Raw genomic sequence first — 19,728 nt, 5'->3', positions numbered from 1 at the left:
AACTTTTGTCTGCACATTGTTTTTGTCGCCATTGTTGCTGAGTCTGAGGTGCGAGTCATGCGCTCTCGCTCCGCCTCCACCTCAGGTACCGAAATTTGGCACCGTTTCATTTTAAGTGAATTGGTACTCGGTAGTACCGACGTGAATCGGTACCAAGTACAAAAAGTACCGAGTTTCGGTACCCAACCCTAGCTACGTCAGACTTAATTCGAACATAACTGTTTCCATCCCCTGTTTTGCGATTCAACATTTTTTCGAATCAACCAAAACCCGGCTAAAGCGAGCGTATTTTAGTTTGTGCGAATCAGGGGATTTTAATTCGAATTTTGGCATTTCCATCATAATTTTCCGATGCGATACTTCTAGATGCACATCTAAACAGGCTGATAGAAACATGGCTATAGTTTATGTTCATTCAAACATGTTACTTGGCTAAGCCTATAGTTTATGTTCATTCAAACATGTTACTTGGCTAAGCAGAACGCTTCAACTCATTATGATTCAATAACATTGCATGATTTACAACGAGGGGATAAGATAAATATGTTACTTACAGGTTGAGATTGATCCATATCTCTTCAACCATTTCAGTCTAGCGCGTCTTGTTTGAACACTGCCAACAGTAGCTCAGTAGCTCTGCGATTGGTTTAAAAGTGTGGAGAAAATGTAAGGAGCCATACGATTGGCTGAAAGCGAACACACCGGATTAACTGATGAATCTGTCAATCAGAATCATGAATTTGATTGACAGATTTATCAGCCAATGGTGACGTTCGTTGACCTGCAACGTCTCAAAATTCACCACACAGATTTCTCTCACAAATGTAGAGAGGTTCACAAATGAGAAGCAGTTTCTCACAAATGTAGAGAGGTTCACAAATGAGAAGCAGTTTGTAAATGTACATTCAGCAATTCGCATGATCTGTTAATTTATATAACAAGTGTGCCTGAAAATAATATTTGTGAAGCAGAGCATGTGCATTTCCGAATTTATATTACAAGTTTGTATAAAAATTATATTTGTGAACCAGAGCGTGTGCATTTGTGAAAAACCCTGCGTGAGTTCATTCATTATGAGACTGATCTGACCCCATATGTCAGAAATGCTAAATTGTGCTCCATTATTAAAATTGCAAAACTGAGAATAGAAAAAAACGTGTTCAGTGGATGCACCTAGCTAAAACTAATGCAGTCTAAGGTGGTCATTTGTGGTGCTATGGAATTATATTGTGTAACACTGGGAGGGTTTTCTAATATTTTGTCCTCATTTATATAAATGAGGAAACAATAAATATTAAAAACACCATAACCTTCATGAAAGTGGGATTATCGCTGGCCTGTTGTAATAGATTAGTTTGGGCAAGGTGTACCTGGTAAATTGGCAACTAAAAATGTACACAGTACATCTGTGTATCTGTGCAAGTGATTTCAACAAGGAATCCGCCACGTGGGTCGTCTAATACTATAAATAATAATCACCACCAGCATCACATGAGAGCTTCGAGTTTGCAAATAACTAGATAGCAGACTCAGATAGGAACAAAGCTCATACTACCTTACCCTAAATGGTTCAATCTCTAGGCAAGCAGATGGTCTTGGTTTTATTCACTCAAGTTCTGAGGTATCTCTCTTTAAGATTTCAGACGTTAATCCAAAAATAAATACATAAAATTGAGGTGATTTCAATTTTTGAATGTTTAAAAATGTAATTTTTAAACACTGTTGTGTTGTTTTGTCAGACAGAGAGCAAGGTCACGGTGGTCAAGAGACACCAGACAACACTGCAGTCAGGAAATGCACGAGTACATCCATATGTATATTCACACACCTATGCATGAGTCTGTGCTCTTCGTTGGAGGAGGAGTACCAAGGGCAAACATACCCTCGGTCTGAGCTCTACGGGATCCACCTCCGCTTGCTCCGCCGTCAGCTCCTCCAATGACAACACAGATCTCAGCGGGGTTGGCATCACCCACTTTCCCGTTACTCGTCTCTGAGGTCCCGGGCTCCTTCTTCACTGTAACAGGTGGTGGAGATGTGCTCTTGGTCTTTGGGGCTAAGGTTGGTGAGGGGCCATCTGTGGCCGCACTCCCGCCGTCCGCCTGCTCCTTCCCGGGATTGGGTGCCTCTTGTGCGCTCATGACTCCACCTCCTCTGAGCCCGTGCTTCTGTACCAGGCGAAAAACAACAGAGAAGACAAAGACATTATTTGACAGTCCAGTAATAATTTACCATCTTGATTTGGGCATGAGTTCTAACCCAAAATATAACATCTGTGCAAAATATTAGCACTACCAGGTCAAACAGATGTGTTATTTTAAAACTACCATGGCTACACTACCAATATCCAAGAAAAAAAGGGCTGTCTAGATATCAGCTTTGATTTGTACCCCACCTAGGTACCTAAGAACAAGCCGCACATAACAAGCAGTAGCCTGCTTCTGACAACTATTGAAAGTCTAAAACAAAATCAGAGACAACCACTCTTCTTTTTCTAAATACAGTCAAGAGATGCTAGATCAAAATGCACAGGAGCCACCACCTGTAATATATCTGTGTGACGGTGTAATTTTTGAGGACAGGAAAAAAAAAAAAAAAGACAAATTTTTATTGTTAGAACAGAGAGGCTTAACTGTTCATAAGTGGCCTTTGATTGCATGAATTCCACAACTTTGTAGCACCCAAATGCTCTCATTTTAAAAATATCCAAATTACACAACTTGCCACTTCAGCACAAGGCTATAAAAGGCCTTGTCAAGAGAATGTGCTCAAAATGCAACCATGCAAAACAGAGTTATGCCAGGATGTCTGATATTATGGAAAGAGGGGAAATTGGTCATCTAATAATAGCGCACCAATTCAGCAACAACAAGCCCTTTCATAGCCGAATACACCTTTCTTCGGATATGACACACGGCCAGAGGCCTCAGCAAACAGACCCATGATAATTCTGACACAAAAATATTTAAGGGTTTATGGTTAAAATTGCATACCTTCATCTGGAGAAGAATAAAAATTACTGTCAGCTCTATCATACAGTATGCGCAACACTTGGCGGGAAGGTTGTGCAAGTCGAGTATGTTTTCGATTTCCTAATACCTTAGAACCTTTATAAGGAACAAGCTTGCGCATGGGTTTTCAGATTTTACACACAATAGTAAATTCTTTGTGTCGTAAAAATCCACAGCATACTTAATGGGAATTAATTTAATTGTTGTATCTTGCAATCAAACAAACACCTTATTGATCTCCTGGTTTCCCTACAGGAAAGATTAGGGCATGGGGTCATTACAGTATCAGTACTATTTGCAAATTTGTAATTGCGTATGTAATCAAATTTGTCAATGTGTAACAGAATCTCTAAATGCATACTGAGGTTTGTAGGTGTGCACAGGAATATACAAATGTGTATTTAGAATCCACATGGGCGTAATCAGATTTATAAATGCGTAAAGAAAACCTCCAAATCTGCATTATGATTTGCCAGTGTACAGAGACGTGTAAACGTGTAGGTAAATCTGCAAATGCATTCTGTTAATGCGTAGACAAATCTGTATGTGTACACACATAGTAGTGTTTTGCTCCAAGAACTGGAAATACAGACAAGTCCTGTGATTCTGTATCTATGTACGCAAATAGATTTGTCAACACATTTACAAATCTCAGTGCACTTGAAAATCTAAACACAGATTTTGAGGATTTTTTTTATTTTTATTTCTAATTTTACCTATTTACAAATGCGATAATGCACACACGGATCATGAGTACACACATAGATTCCTACACATTAACACATCAGCGTAACTCTGTACGCATTTAGAGATTCTTTGACACATTTACAAGTCCGATTAAGATCACAGGGACTGAGATGCATTTACATAACAAACGATGGCATACAACCCCAATACCTCAAAAGTTTGGATGCTGTACAACAACAAGTTGCAGGTATCAAATTCACAATGAGTGACCTTTATGAAAAAAACTAAGTTTATCAGTTTTAAAATTATACCAAAATTGTCTTTGTTCTCTATTCCATTGAGTATGACTTTGAAGGGGATTTGAAAATCATTGCGTTAATTTTTAAATTTACACACATTTCACACATTGTCCCAACTTTTTTGGAATCGGTGTTGCAAATTTCAAAATTCAGGAAAATGGTAGTACAGTTCATTAGTGACAAATTCTGGCCAGTTGTAGAAATATGATAACTACGTATCGCAATCCACATTTGCAGGTACCAGTATTCCTCTGGGGCAGCATACATATGTAGTTGCTCAAACTTCATGCAAAAAGCAGTGGAGCACTCAGGGACAGCAGTTTCATGGGGAACCAGTACAATGATAACACTGTCGCAATTGTACCAAGGCTTTTTTCTCAAACTTAATACACAGATATCATGTAACTAATTATACTCTTAGTCACATCCAAATGTGAACGGTTTGCAATAAACTCCAATAAACTGCAATTTAAATTTGACTTCAGTAAACATTTCTTCCTTGTAAAAATACAGTTTTTCCATAAGCTGCCATTTATTATGATGTTATTTCAGTCTAAACATTAGATTTTTGTACATATGTACATGATAGTTAAGTGCTTTCTGGTTGTATGTGAGTATGTGAAATATTTCCAATTTAGAGGTACATAATTAATGCACATGCTTCAGCTAGGCACGGACAATATTTTAACATAATTAACAAAGTTTTAGAAACATATCCTGAGTTATACAGTGGTTGTGCATGAAAATATGCACATTATAGAAGACTGGACTATTGTCCTTGGCCGAGGTCTGCCCTCTCCGAGTACCCTTCCAGTTAAAGAAGCTTTCCTTTTCAGTTTTCCATTACCATTTTCAATGCTGAGTATTTCTTATTTGCATTCATTTTTTTGTGCATTTCCCATTTTAAACCTGAAACAGCATTTCCATTTTTGGTATTTCAATTTCCCTTTCCATTAGTCTTGTCGCAGTGTCTGGTTTCACCAGTGGCATAAGGTGTACAGCAACTGTGTACACCTGTGTAATTCTATCTACACTGTCCATGGACTAAAAGTGTGAGCAGAATCGAGCCAACAAGCTGTGTTTATATTCACGGGTTATCTTTGGGACCTTGTTATGCTTTTTAACACCACTGAAGGAAAAAACACTGTTGTTGAAAAGAGAAAATGTCTCCCATCTACTGTATTTTACTACACGAACCAGACAGCTGCTTAATGATACCAACTCATTTATAAGCCAGGTTCATACAGTTTTAACGAGACGCTCATAACTAATAAAATAAAAGGCCAAAAAAATACACATCTAATGTAATGCAGGTGCAGGTTTAAAAAAGTGAAAAGCCAGTTACTCAGTTCAGCTCAGTTTTAGTGAGTTGGGCTTTAATCTAGATAAGAAGTTAGTTTAAATTTACATTTTAACATTCCTCACCACTTTTTGTTAGATTAGAGCTGCACAACGTTGCACAAAGTTTGGTGAACAACAAAGCAACAAAACACAGTCAAGGTAAACTTTGCCTTTTTCTGAGTCATAACTGCTATCACTTTGAGAGGACTGGTAGTCTTCTTACATTTGAAACAAGCTAACACTAGAAGAAAATGGAAGAAAAGCTATGAGGCCTAAAAGTGGCCACTACATTAGGTACATCTGTACAATCTAATCCACTTCAATACTACCTTAACAAAGTTTATAACGTTCCTTTTTTGGAGACATTGTTGGAAATGTGTAAATTCAATTATGCATGTCTCACTGGTGCCATAGTGGTGGTCTTGAACTGGAACACATTATAATGAGGTCTAATTTCCTGCCCTTCCCATTTACATACACGAGGGGGGCAGAATATCAGAAACACCTCTGAATACAATGCAGCACAACACTTCCACTAAGTACTGCATCAATGCTAAAACATATAACTAAATAAACACCTCTATGAAGGTGTAAAAAACTGACTGAACAGTTGCATCTGATTGTAATCACTTAGTGATCTTTTGTAATAAAGCTGGAAAGAAATATAAACTGAAATTGCTGAAAAGCTACGATGAATGCGATAAAGATATGCTGATAGTATACATTTTACCGTTATCTGTCTCAATTGCTGTTTATCAAATTATCAAAAAACTATATTAAGGGCTGCAACAATTAGTTGTTTAGTAGTTAATCGACAGAAGAATAACCGTCAGCCATTTTGATAAGTTATTGAAGTCATTTTTCAGCTAAATTGCCGACCATTTGATGGGTTCAGAATTGCAAATGTGAGAATTTGGTGCTCTTCCGTGTCTTTTATGATAGCAAATTAATTCTCCTTGGTTTTTCTATGCACACAAAAGGCTTATTTCTCTCAAGTTTTACGCACTAAACTGCTAAAATCTGTTTTAGTGGGCCTTTGCACCTTTGCCAAAATACTCCATCCACCTGACAGATGTGATGCTGATTAAACAGCATGATGTGCCTTGGGATGGTCACAATGAAAGGCACTCTAAAATGAGCATTTTCATCTTGACAAAAAGACATTTGTTTGGTTTTCACATGACTAGAGCGACACAAATGCATTTGTTGTCACATACCCAAAAGAATCACTCAGTATTGTGACAAATCTCTTTTGCATAGAGTTGATCAGGTTGCTGATTTTTGCCTGTTGAATGTTGGCACACTCCTCTTCAATGGCTGTGAAAAGTTGCTGGATACTGGAGGGAACTGGAACACATTGTCACCAATCCAAAGCATCCCCAACATGCTCAAAGGGTCACATGTCTGGTAAGTATGCAGGAATTGCAAGAACTAGGATGGTTTAAGCTTCCAGGAACTGGATACAGATCCTTGCAACATGGGACTGTGCATTATCATGCTGTTACATGAGGTCATGGCGATGGACGACTGGCATGACAATGGGTGTCAGGATCTCGTCAAAGTATCTCTGTAGATTTAATTTGCCATCATTAAAATGCACCCATGTTCCATGTCTGTAGCTTAACCCTAGTGCCACCATGAGGCTATGTTCACAACATTAGCATTAGCAAACCACTCACCCATATGACGCCTGCTATCTGCCTGGTACAGTGACAATCAGGATTCATCTATGAAGACAACACTTCTCCAAAGTGCCAGATGCCATCGAAGGTGAGCAGATGCCCACTCAAGTCACTTACTACAACGACTTGCTGTCTGGTCAAGGCCCTGGTGAGGATGACGAGCACGCACATGAACTTCCTTGAGACAATCTTTTTTAAGTTTATGAAAATTCTTTGGTTGTGCAAACCAACTGTTGCATCAGATGTCTGGGTGCCTGTATCCAATGATCTTTCAGAGATGCTGTACATGGAGGTCTTGTTCTGCGCATCTGAGGCTGGCTGGATGCACCGCCAAATTCTCTGAAACAAGATTGGAGACGGTCTGTTCACGGGTTCACGGGCAACAGCTCTCGTGGACACTCCTGCAGTCAGCATGCTGATGGCATGCTTCCTCAAAAACTGCAACATCTGTGACATTGTATGGTGTGATAAAACTGCACATTTTAGAGTGGCCTTTTATTGTGACCAGCGTATGGCACACCTGTGTCATAATCATGCTGTTTTATCAGCATCTTAATATGCCACACCTGTCAGGCGGACAGATTATCTTGGCAAAGGAGAGATGCTTGCTCAAATGTTTTGTTTTACAATTTGTGCACCAAATAAGAGAAAAAGCCTTTTGTGTGTATAGAAAAAAAATCTGAGATCTTTAATTACAACTCATAAAACATGGGAACAAAAACAACAGTGTTGATGATTAATTGAGAATCTGGAGATTAATCTTATTTAAAATCATCATTTGTTGCAGTCTTAATTATATACAAGTACTGTTTTAACAAAGAAAACAGATTTAACTTGAATTAATTGAAAAACATAAAGGTTACATAAATATGCAGCCTATTAAAGAACCAAAGCAACAGCCAATCACATGTGAGTCTTTATTCATAATGTCTTGATTATTTACACAATACTTAAAAATCTGGGTCTAAGGGCTGGATATTTAACCCAGTACCAACTATCAAAACTTCTCCACTCAAATCATACCTTCCTTCCACTATCATTTTTGTATCTAGATCTAGAGAAAAAAAATTACTGTATGGTTTTGCTTGTAGCCAATCAGCGCAAGCATTCTTCAACTTCAATGTGACCTGTGATTGGCTCACATACAGTCTGTGTTGTGGTGAAGTCAAGCGCGGTGTATCTGAAGAAATGGCTGTTCAGCACGCCAAGATACCTACAAAAAGTATGGCTAAACAACATGTCTGTGGTGTCTGATGGCATTTGACACAACAGAATACTTGCATTCGCAGAAGTATCGAATGAAGTAATTTAAAAAAAACAACTGTTTTTTTTTTTTTAAGTAATCTACTAGTATCAATATCACTTTCAGGATATTGGTACTCGTATCCTATTATTTTAAATGATACCCAAATACTGGGATTACATACCAAAGCAGCGGGTACAGAAACAGTTTGGGCAGTATTTATGTAAGTATCTTTATTTTTATCTAAAGCTAAAAATCAGAAAAACACCTTGTGGGGTGGGGTTGTGGGGCTTCCCATTAAAATGAAAAGTACATTTTAAATGCAAGCACTTGCAGAGAAATATTTTAGGTCAGCAAAGTTAGTGGTCTATTTATTGTCTGCATAGCAGTGCCAAATTTTACATCCCAATGACGTCAAAACTTCATGGCCAGTTCTCCATTTTCAAGCTTTAGGAATAAACTGTCTTGGGTACAAGTGAACAACTATTTTAAGATATCTTAGATCAACTGTGGAGTTTATCAGTGCTCAGAAATGTTTTGTTTCTGGTGGATCCATGTGCAAACTGTACTAATAACACTGAAGCATTGTTTTGCAGAACGCACATATAACAAAAGCTAAGATTTGCTGGTGTTTGTCTCTGAAAATCTCTCCTATAAATATATCTATAGATAAGACATATGCAAATATCTCTAGAGAATGCTCCTCATAAGGCTGGTTGCAGTGTACAGGATCACTGGTATACCGTTCACATTACATCAGTGCAATTCCACACGTCCATGTCATGTAACTTTCTGTAAAAATCCAATTAATTCAATAAGCCTAACCACAGACATGCAGCACCATTTATGAATATGAAAACAAAAATGATACCCACAAAAATAAATAGCACCTGCGAGGGAAAGGGATTCAATTTTAACGTTTTCTGACTCATGGAGAAAGAAATGATGTAATTGCAGATAGATTATGGGAGTGAATTTGTTTGCCAAAATCAACTTCTTCAGTGCGGCTGTCGTTTAGGTTCAGCCTTGAGCCAGGCTCTCTCTGCGAGCAAGTTTGCTGAAGGTATACCTGAAAATTTCAATTTCGTGATGCCTGTTTCCCATTTTCAGTACATTTTAAGAGTCAAGACTGAAACACATAACTACAGCATGTGGTCAGTCAGTGTTTTTTTTTATTTTTCATTTAAAGATTCAGTTTTTATAATCTTTGTCCTGCTGAAATGATGCCGTGTGAAAACTGTGGTTCTGTGCAAATTTCACAGTGAGACACCAAAAATACAGTAAAGCCAGGCTTCTCTGTCTCAGCGTTTTTTTCCCAAACGTAGCCTTAGGCAAGCAATTTCAAAGTCGACAACATCGGTATCTGGCGTTGTTCTGGCAGAACTTACACTGGTATGAAAATTTTCTACCGTGACAAGTCTAATCCCTCATGCATACAAAAAGCACTGTGTCATCATTGTTCTTTTTTGAATGATAGAGTAAAGGCCTTCTGTCAGCTTAACTTGCAGCCAAAACAAATGAAGACGGCACAAATACAGCGACTCTCAACTTTGATGATTAATGATTGATGTCATTACCAGTGGTGGGACTAAATGGCTTTACCTCAAGTAAAACTGACGTACTTGCACTTTAGTTGTATTTCTCCATTTAATGTTACTTTATACTTTTACTTAAATACATTCTAGACAGAAATACCGTATATAAGGTATAATTAATTTACAGATTAAAATTCTACATAAACAACAAATCATAAAATCATGAAAAGCAATACATTGTCAAAAACTATACCAATGGTTCCTAACCATTTGGCTTGGTGTCTGGTTGGGGCCTTTGCCACATGTAAGGGACATTATCCCTCTAAACATCCCACGTGGTTTCATTTGAATAACTCTTTGAAGTCTAAAGACATAAAAATTAACCATTATTTCACTAAAATGCAAAGATTAGAGAAAATCCAAAAAATAAAAACAGATCAGTGTTGCAGAACTTTGTCTTTTACTTGTGACCCTTAAGGGGACCCGACCCCCTGGTTGGAAACCACTAGACTAACTTATGCAACTGTATATTAAGTGTTGGAACTGGCTAAACTTTGACTAGCTATAGTGCAATGCTGCTTAAACATTGATGAACAGTAACAGGGGCCATACTTCTGCAGGTTGTATGCTTTATTTCTATACTTATATTCTACTGATAATACCTACATACCTTTATTTAAGTAGGGTCTGTACTTTGTTGCATTGGTACTTTTACTTTAGTAAAGGATTTGAGTAGTTCTTTCACCACTGTTCATAACATTCAGCAACTGTGTTTTCTTTATCTTGGAAAAGTCTGCTTTTGTTTGGAAAAACAATAGGAAATTCTGTGTTAGCACCATTTGCTCACAGAAGGCTAACAAAGGTCCTCAGTGCTCACTAAGCACCACCAGCCTGTTCTGTGGCTGACAGGAGTCAGTCGGTGGAAATTAAAATGAAATAATGGCTAAATTACGAGACTTTTGTCATCTGTGATCTAATGAAATAATGGCAAAGACACATGCATATCTGAATTAGATCAATCTCTTAGTCATCCACTGCAACATTCCCTGTGCAACACTTTAAATGCATACTCTGAATATATGAAATGCCTGTTGTGGCCTGTTTTCCTCTAATTAAAGTCAAAATGCAAAATTAGCCATCTGGCCTTCTGTTCTTTCATAGTCTGGGGCTTCTGATATACTGTAACCTACAGCACCATGCGCAAGGAAAATCTAGGCTAAACCAGATGCACACTTACTTGATGTTCCCTACAAATAAAGCACAACCTAAACCAACTAAAACAGAAAGAAGGGAAATATAGTTAAATTAAATCATCAAATGCTATTTGCATATCAAGGATCTACAGATGCTATCATTGTAAGAGGCACTAAAGTAAGCAAAGGGTGGGTGGTGTTGTGATTTATGTCAAACTATTAAACGAGTTTTCCCTTTGTGATTTGGTCCAGCTGTGTTTTAAAATGCCAATGCATGCATATTAAAAACAATATATTATATCACTGTGCTAAATGTATCTGAGGTTACAGAATAAGGAGGTTAGGCATACAAGGAAAACATCTCTAGGACATACCTCTGTTCAGAATTCAGCGCTTAGTCGAGGTACTTAAAATAATTGGCCTATATTTGGGCAGTACAGTATCTGCCTCTGCACAATAATGAAGTAAATCAATCACTGTGCTTGGTTAAAGCAAAGAGAAAAAAAAAATCTAGTGCGTCGAACTTAGAGAGAGATTTTCTTACTTTGAATTGTACCTTGCAAAGCCAAAAATCACTGTGCTCTGCATGTTAAGTGGACTGGAATAGAGATTCCAAATATAAAATACAAATTTGTTTAAGGCTCATGAAAATGGTTCCACTCTGGAGGGATTAAAAATAGGAATCAGCTAAAATGGGGGATGGTGGGGGTCACTTCAATCACTGCTTTCACTGCATGTTTGTATTATCCGGAGCAGAGTCAGTGACGAGGAGCAGGGGTTGACCAAAACCTGTTTCACACTAAATGTTTTGCTTTTCCTCTTTCTTTAATCAAATGCACATTTTTCTGTCCTCTGTAATAAATGTCTTCCAAGATGGTGTATGACCAATGATTTCAAAAAAGCAATAATGCAGAGAAATGGATAAATCCCCCCCTCCCCTCCTTCACCCCACCCCACCTCGCACACACACACACACACACACACACGGGATGCTCTGGAAAAAGAAACTGTGTCGTCTAGTAAAATTCCATCAGCATACACTCAAAACCCCCATAAAAACCTTTTCAATCTATATGTTAATGCCACGAATTAAAATTTAATAACAAGAGATATTGAAAAGCAGACTTGAATTATACAAAAATAAATCCTGAAAGATCAGGCCCCTAAAATTAGAAATTCAGGGCGGCATCCGGTCTGCTGCTAAACCCTTGTAGGCTGGCAGATTAAATTTTTGATGAAAATCAAAATTGCACTGCACACTGACGCAGGCGCAGCAAACCTGGCACTATTGTGATTTATGGATTCATTAAACCCGCGGGAGTTTCACCCCTCCCCTTTTCACTCAAAGAAATGAGATTTGCCCTGCTGAAAATTTGTATTTCAGAAAAGCTACTCAGGCTCTGCTCTACCTTCAGAAAATGGTCAAGGAAAAAAAGAGGCTTCTGTGTACATAACCACTGCACGTAAACAGGCCTAATTTTCATTGCTGCAGCAATTGAACGTCCTTATGCATTATTCATGAAACCAATAAGGTTCATTTTTACAAAGGAAGAGGCAGGAAAAATATGTGCAGAATGCACAGAATTTTTTTTTAATGCAGCAGCCCCAACCCCTGAAAAGCCATTCCCCAGAGACTAATTTAAGTGAAGCCATTTTCAGACATTTTCAACATGCCACTAAGAAAATGACTGAACACAAGATGTTCGCTGTGTTTATAAAGGATGTATGTTTGCTCAGACACATCTAAGCACAAATCAGGAATCTGTAATTGTACATTAACAAAAAAGAACTGGCATGACATCAAAGGCAGACACTGTTTGTGTTTCACCGCTTAGCCCTTTAAACGGAAAACAAAACCTCTGTACTTAGTTAATGACAATTAAAGCAGCAACTACGTTTCAAACACTGAAACCCACAGGCTGCGATATGATCCCTCACCATCTCATGTTTATCAGTGCCTGGAAGGACAAGTTTCACCTCTCCATCCAAACTATTCGCTCCAAATATCCTCCGTGAATCAAAGCTTTTGTTCTTTTAAGTACAGACAGACCAGCATTCCTCTTACCTTGCTTAAAACGAGAACGCTCCCAGAATGCAGTTCCCATTAACCACATCAGGGTTTAAGGTGTTTTTCATTGCAACACTGCAGCATTATTCCTGAGAGCTTTATAACTTATTACTCGGTCCTTCAGGTATTCTGCATATAAACATTCCCATCACTCACAGAGTGATCCAACCCTATTAAACCCATGACACTGGTTGCCTCTCTTCACTCCTGTACTTTAACTCAAACTCCTGCATTTTGATTAGACTTTGCAAGCAAAGGTCAGAATTTACACCCGGATTTTTGCATACCAACCATACAATTTCCACCAGCTCTTTTTAAATTTATACAGATTTGAAGGTCAGCATTAAAATTACCCACAGCAAAATGGCCTCCGCAGTTTCCCCTTACATTAAAATAAAAAGCAAGCCGTGCAAGATGGGAAACTGTTTGGCGTCTGCAGGATTAATATAAACAGTAGAGCCACTGGTTGTGATTGTTTTTCCTGCCCTCAAATTATGCTGACATGGTCTTTCTTCTTCCAGTGCTGTTCAGTACACTTTGGATAGTTATTTTCCACTTACACATTTCCAATCTCTGGGAATAAAAGTCCAAATTGTTCCATGTTTACTAAGTAGTAAATTATGCCTGTATAGCCTGCATAACACAAAAATACACATTTATTCATAAGCATGCAATAAGAAACTGGGTATTAACAGCTAATGTGTGTGTAAGAGAAAAAAGATTGAGGTGGATTAACAAGATTTTTTGTCTTTATCTCACACACTGTCAAACAGTTTGCTGTGGAGGGTTTAACATGTACAAAATAATGTGAGTGCAGGATAAATCAAAGGAGATGCATTCACTTGCACATGTCTTTAAATGCAGCATTTAAATGCCATTTCCATTAAATGGCATGAAAAGCACAGGATAGTTTAAAATTGTGGCAGCCATTTAAAGAGGCGTCTATTTATTTCAAAAGCATTAAAACACGGGTTTATATGTGCACAAACTAACATTCAATTTAATAAACAAGTCGCAAAACTAGTCTCATTACAATTTTTTTTAATTTCCAAAATGACTGCCTACAGGTGGCGCCAATGACACCCAGATTTAAAATCCCCCTATCTTCCTAAAAATAAAATTAGAAATGTATTTAGACATGACGACACTTTGGTGTTTCTTCCTGTCTGTCTATCGTGAACACGGAGCCGTGAAACACGAGCAGAGCTGGCGTTACTGCTGTGTGAGTTTCAGGGGAGAAACTCCGAAAGCTCTGCTCAAATTTGCAGGAAAATTCACAAAACATGGCTGCAGGAGGTTTTTGTGTTTCAGATTGTTCCTCCCCTCATCGTCCTTCATGTTGCCACTATCGCCTGGTCCCCTTGCTCCACCGAAATATACACAGCGTGTTGTATCTAAGTGCTGTTAACGCTACATGCGAGCAAACTAGCTGCACAGGCGACTAGTCAGCAGTTACACGGAAACTTCATTACGAAAATTCAGGCACAAAAAACACATCAACAGATTAGGACTATTTCGGATGGCTTCAAAGCCTGCACCTGGTTCACTGGCTGGCAACATGAGTGCGAAAAGACAGCCAGGTCTCGTCTTGCTAAGTAGAGCAGCTTGAAACTTAACACCCGCTGCTGGAAATTTCTTCAAATTTAGGATTTCTAAAATCAGAAAAAAAGAAAACACAGCGGTCTGACATACCTCCAAAAACGATGCAGCTCATGCGAAACAGGCTCCCCGCTCCAGAAATCTTCCCTCCCCGACCAGAGGTGACTGCACAACTGCTTCCTCCAAAAAAAAAATTGTGAATTAGTTATGAGGAAATTCCAAATGTTACAAATTTTCACCACAGCGTCTCTTTTTTTCTCTCTACCCCCTCCGCGACACGCTACGTTACATTTTAGGAAAGAGTAATGGCGTAATGAATCATGAATTTGCCGAGGTTTACTTCAGTCCGTGGCGAGCTCTCCGTTTGTGCCTCGCGCGGGGGGTTTGTGTTGCGGTTCCTCCTGTGGAAATTTCGTCCGCCATATACAAGGGCAGATTCCGAAATTGCAGCGCCGGCCTGGCTGTATATTAGCCTACATGAAAAAAAAGAAAGAAAAAGGAAAAAAGTCTGGGAAGAAGACGGAAAATAATGGTTGGCCGACTATGAAGTTACGCGGGGAAAAAGGGAGCCTGGAAATTACGCAGAGGAAAAAATTCTCATGTGAAGTGACAACATTATAAAAACATGCTCTGACTGCAGGTCTATATTATTGAGCATATTGATCAGATTACAGCTTTCGTTTCAGTCAGTGATTAGGCGTGCACAGTTTCCGTGTTCACCTATCACAGCCATTTGGGGAGTGTTGTAGTGGGGGCAAAGTGGGACCAGTTACCAGGGCCCTAATGGGAAAGGGGGCCCTCAAGAAGCATGGTTTTGCTTACATATTTTTTTTTATTTCTAAGTAATTAGTGCCACTATGGAAGCTTATTGCTGCCACACCAGGGAAAAAATAATGGGTCAGTATTATGTGAAAAGTTTATTGTTCTAACAAGAAGTTTTTCAGGTTATAACAACATATTTTCACATTATAACGTGATAACTTATATTGTTAGGACATTAAATGTTCCACATTATTATGTAATATTTAGTCTCGGGAGGAGGTACACCCATACACTCCGGTTGTGATTTGACACTTAGGTATTTGCAATGAACAGGCATCAACATGGCCAAAAACATGGACTATATTGTTATAACGTGAAACTTTTCATGTTCTTACAATATAAGTTATCACGTTTTAACATGAAACTATATTGTTATAACGTGAAACTATATTGTTATAACTTGAAACTATATTGTTATAATGTAATAATATATTGTTATAATGTGAAACTATATTGTTATAACGTGAAACTATATTGTTATAACGTGAAACTATATTGTTATAATGTAATAATATATTGTTATAATGTGATAATATATTGTTATAACGTGAAACTATATTGTTATAACGTGAAACTATATTGTTATAACGTGAAACTATAATGTTATAGTGTGAAAAACTTCTTTTTAGAACAATAAACTTTTCACATGTGGCAGCAATGCACTTCCGTAGTGTCACAACTAAATTAAATAAATAGCAGAACTTAAGTGCTTTTCAGAAGTAACAACTGTGATATTATACCACACCCATGCACTGCCATCTATCAGCTTTATCTCACTTGCAACAAAAGACAATACAATACGGCATGGCTGTGGCACAAAGGAATATTTTAACTCTTTGGAAAACTGAGGATGCACCTTCTTTTATGACCTGGTTGGCAGAAATCACCACCTTGTTACACGTGGAGAGAGGAAAGTGCAGTGTTTCTCTCAGCTCTGTAATCTTTGATAAGACATGGCAACCATTCATGTCCTATTTGTCAAGAATGGCCCAAAGTGTTTGTCGTCTTTTGTTTTTGTACTGTTCATTTCCACAGTGATTTGTACCTGTTTTTTGTATTGTTTGTGTTAAAATCTGAAAATCTACAAATGAAATATAAAAAATGGCAGAATAAATAAGGTGAAAGACGTAATAGAATGTAATATGACAAAACTAGTAGCTCCTCTCTCAGACCCCTCTCACCCATTAAAGGCACATCTTTACCCTCAGAGCTCAAATTGGATCCTGGTTTAGATCACTGTAAACTCAAGCTGAAACAGTTTTTTAAGAGGAATTAGTCATGCCATCATGAATGATTTGGTGCTTCCTATTCTATGGTGCTAATTACATATTGCAGTTTGTGTCTTGTCTTGTTCTGTCTGTATTTTTATTGTTTGTACTTTACTGTTACTTGTGTTCTCGTTGCAGAGTCTTTTGTATCTTAAGGCCCAGCTGGATGGGCATTGTATATTAGTGTAGGCTATAAATGTTGTGTTGTGTGGCAGTCATGTATGCTACATACTTGTCTCTATACAAATAAACTTTGAATAAATAAATAAACATTGTAGGGCTCATTTATGCTTAATGTTAGACACATAGACAGACAGAGCCATCTGTCTATACTCTACGTTCATTCATACTATATGTGCACATTTTCTGAAAGCTTACAGCGACAGGTGAAACATAGCAGTACTACCAGAGGTCATGGAGGCAGTGTAGCATAGTTCAAGTGAGAATCCACCATAGGAGACGACGAAGAAATTTAAATAACATAACAAAGCTGTAATATATAATCATATACAGTAATATATAGTAAAAATAGTGAAAAGAATTCCCCATCCACATGTCAGGAAGTGACATTATATGGTCACACAGACTACAACACTGCCTCTGTCCACGACCACCTCGTTTGTTGTTGTATGAAACTTTTGACCCTGCCCTTTATTGCCATCTATGGGCTGTATCTATGCCATCATAAAGGACGCATGCAAGTATGAGGGAAGTGACGCTTACAACATTTAAAACGGACTTATCTTTTTTTCGTACATAAAGAATGAGCCTTTAGCCTGCCCCTGCACTTGGATTCGTCTTTAAATGCAGCCAGGATCATTTAAGTGGCCCGCTAATGCTGCCGCAGCACCCATGTACACTATCATGTTTTTCCCCTAGACATGGAAATCAGGGTTTCACAAAAAAAAGAACAGGAAAGAAAGAAAACTGACTTTGTGAAAGAAAAAATCAAAACGTGTGTAAGAGAGATATGAATCAAGAGAGGAGGGGCAGGGGTCTACAGAGAGTGTTTATGCATAGGGCCCAGAATTTGATGTTACGCCCCTGTTCACATCACTATCACTGTTGTTTTCCAAATGTTTTCCTTGATGCTATTTTTAAATGGAAAGGGAGATAGCAATCTGATATGAGCATTTTTTCCCAGTGCTGTTCAAGACTTAAGTTTCCTAACTGTTAATGTGCACAGTTAAACCAAAATTAAAACTCTTAACTGGACTTTAGTCAAAACAGTGACGACAGATTCACTCCTGTCAGTGCTTTTAACTGCAGCAGTCTCCACACACAGTTTGCTCTAAGGTTGCCTTTCAAGAGCAAGTTTTTGGTTGGCCAACAAATTTTCATTTCAAAACCTTACTCTGAGAATTAGCAATCTTTTTTTTCTTTTGAAATAGTTTAGTTCTTGTTTCTAGAGAAAAGTTTTATGTTCCAGCATGTTTAAAGACACAGCTTTGACCTGTCAACTAATTATTTTTAATAAATTAGTTGTGCAGGTAGGGTAGAAGCTGTTAATGTGTAAATGTGGGCTGAATTATTTAGAATAGACAGAAATATAAGCATGCACACTAATAACAAAAATACTAGCCTACTAATGATGATGATAACATAATAATAATGATGATTAAAATAAGTGATAATGATAATAACCATAAAATAAAATATTATTGACTATTATGATATCTCAGCTGTAATATAGCAATGAAATGGCATTTTCCTGTAGTATCATAAGTACTGACGACATTAGGGTTTTTTATTCCTGTTCACTCGGAGGTGAGACAGGTGTCCTGTAGTGAGAGCCTGTACGTGGTGAGATGTTTTGCTCTTGTTGTACAGTGTCCCCCAGTGCCCCATTTAGATCCTCTGCAAACCTCTCATGAATCATCTGAAGAATTAAAAGTTTTACTTGACTAAACTAGTCTATTAGTACATTATAGTTCAGTTTGCTATATTAATTACTTAATCAAATATTTTTTTCCAGTCAATCAATCAGTGAATGAATTCATTTGTTAGTTAGTAGTTATGATATGAAATATTATACTTAAAGCCACAGAAATTTACCCTTAGATCTATCAACTGCAAAGGTGAGAATTAAATCTCCAAATGTGCGATGAATTTATTCAGTATTTATTTATTATTAGTATTTATACTAATAACACACATAGAGACAGACAACCATTCACACTCACATTCACACCTACAGACAATTAAGAGTCACCAATTAACCTAACCTGCATGTCTTTGGACTGTGGGAGGAAGCTGGAGTACCCGGAGAAAACCCACGCTGACATGGGGAGAACATGCAAACTCTGCACAGAACCCCCACCCTGGGTTTGAACCAGGAACCCTCATCATGCTGCCAACAACGTGCAAATATAATGACACAAAATATTTTGTTACATAAGTATTTGACTGCTTTATTATGCACTTGATTTTAGAAGTGAACTAACTGAAGACGTAGGTTCTCACATCTGTATCTAGGAGGTCAATTTAAAGTCGATTTCCTGGCAAACTAGGTGAAGACTAGGCCATGAAGACCAAGAAACACACCAAACAAATTTTTGACAAAGTTATTGAAAAGTACAAGAAAATTTCAATAGCACCGAATATCCCTCAGAGTACAGTGAGGTCAATCAGAAGTATGGAATAACTGCAAATCTGCCTCCTAAAAAACTGAGCATCCCCATGAGAAGGGCACTGAAGGAGGCCAACAAAAGGCCTACAGCAACTCTTAAGGAGCTGCAGGTGTCCAGGTGCTTCACATTGTGGCAAAGAGAAAGTCTTAAAGTTTTGAGAAAAAAAAACGTTAACCAGAGCACGTGTGAGAGACTCAGAAATAAAGTGGAAACAGTGGAATAGTCTGATTAGATCAAGAATGTGTTTTTAGGCGTCATACTCATAGTAAACACTAAACACTCTGCACATCAGCAGAAACACAGCAGCCCCACCATAAATCCTGGTGGAGGCAACATCATGCTGATGCTTC

At 38.0% G+C, this 19,728-nt stretch overlaps 1 protein-coding gene across 14 annotated transcripts in view; it reads right to left on the bottom strand.

Annotated features, from left to right (window-relative positions):
* The window catches only part of znf618 (zinc finger protein 618), a 41,933-nt gene extending 26,618 nt beyond the window's left edge, over nt 1-15,315 (bottom strand). For 5 of the 14 annotated variants that reach the window (XM_050052833.1, XM_050052837.1, XM_050052828.1 and 2 more), the window contains exons 1-3: nt 14,999-15,315; nt 14,752-14,838; nt 1,829-2,168 (exon numbers count right to left, since the gene is read on the bottom strand). In XM_050052833.1, the coding sequence (XP_049908790.1) occupies nt 1,829-2,141 (313 nt within the window). In that variant the 5' untranslated portion in view covers nt 2,142-2,168; nt 14,752-14,838; nt 14,999-15,315. The remainder of the gene's footprint in view (nt 1-1,828; nt 2,169-14,751; nt 14,839-14,998) is intronic. The other 9 variants (XM_050052825.1, XM_050052832.1, XM_050052839.1 and 6 more) reach the window with 7 other exon arrangements.
* Between the last annotated feature and the right edge of the window lie 4,413 nt (nt 15,316-19,728).

This window comes from Epinephelus moara, chromosome 9 (genome assembly GCF_006386435.1).
Source record: "Epinephelus moara isolate mb chromosome 9, YSFRI_EMoa_1.0, whole genome shotgun sequence".
Lineage (NCBI taxonomy): Eukaryota > Metazoa > Chordata > Actinopteri > Perciformes > Serranidae > Epinephelus > Epinephelus moara.
The sequence above is the reverse complement of the archived record's forward strand: the minus strand, read 5'-3'. Positions and strand labels throughout refer to the sequence as shown.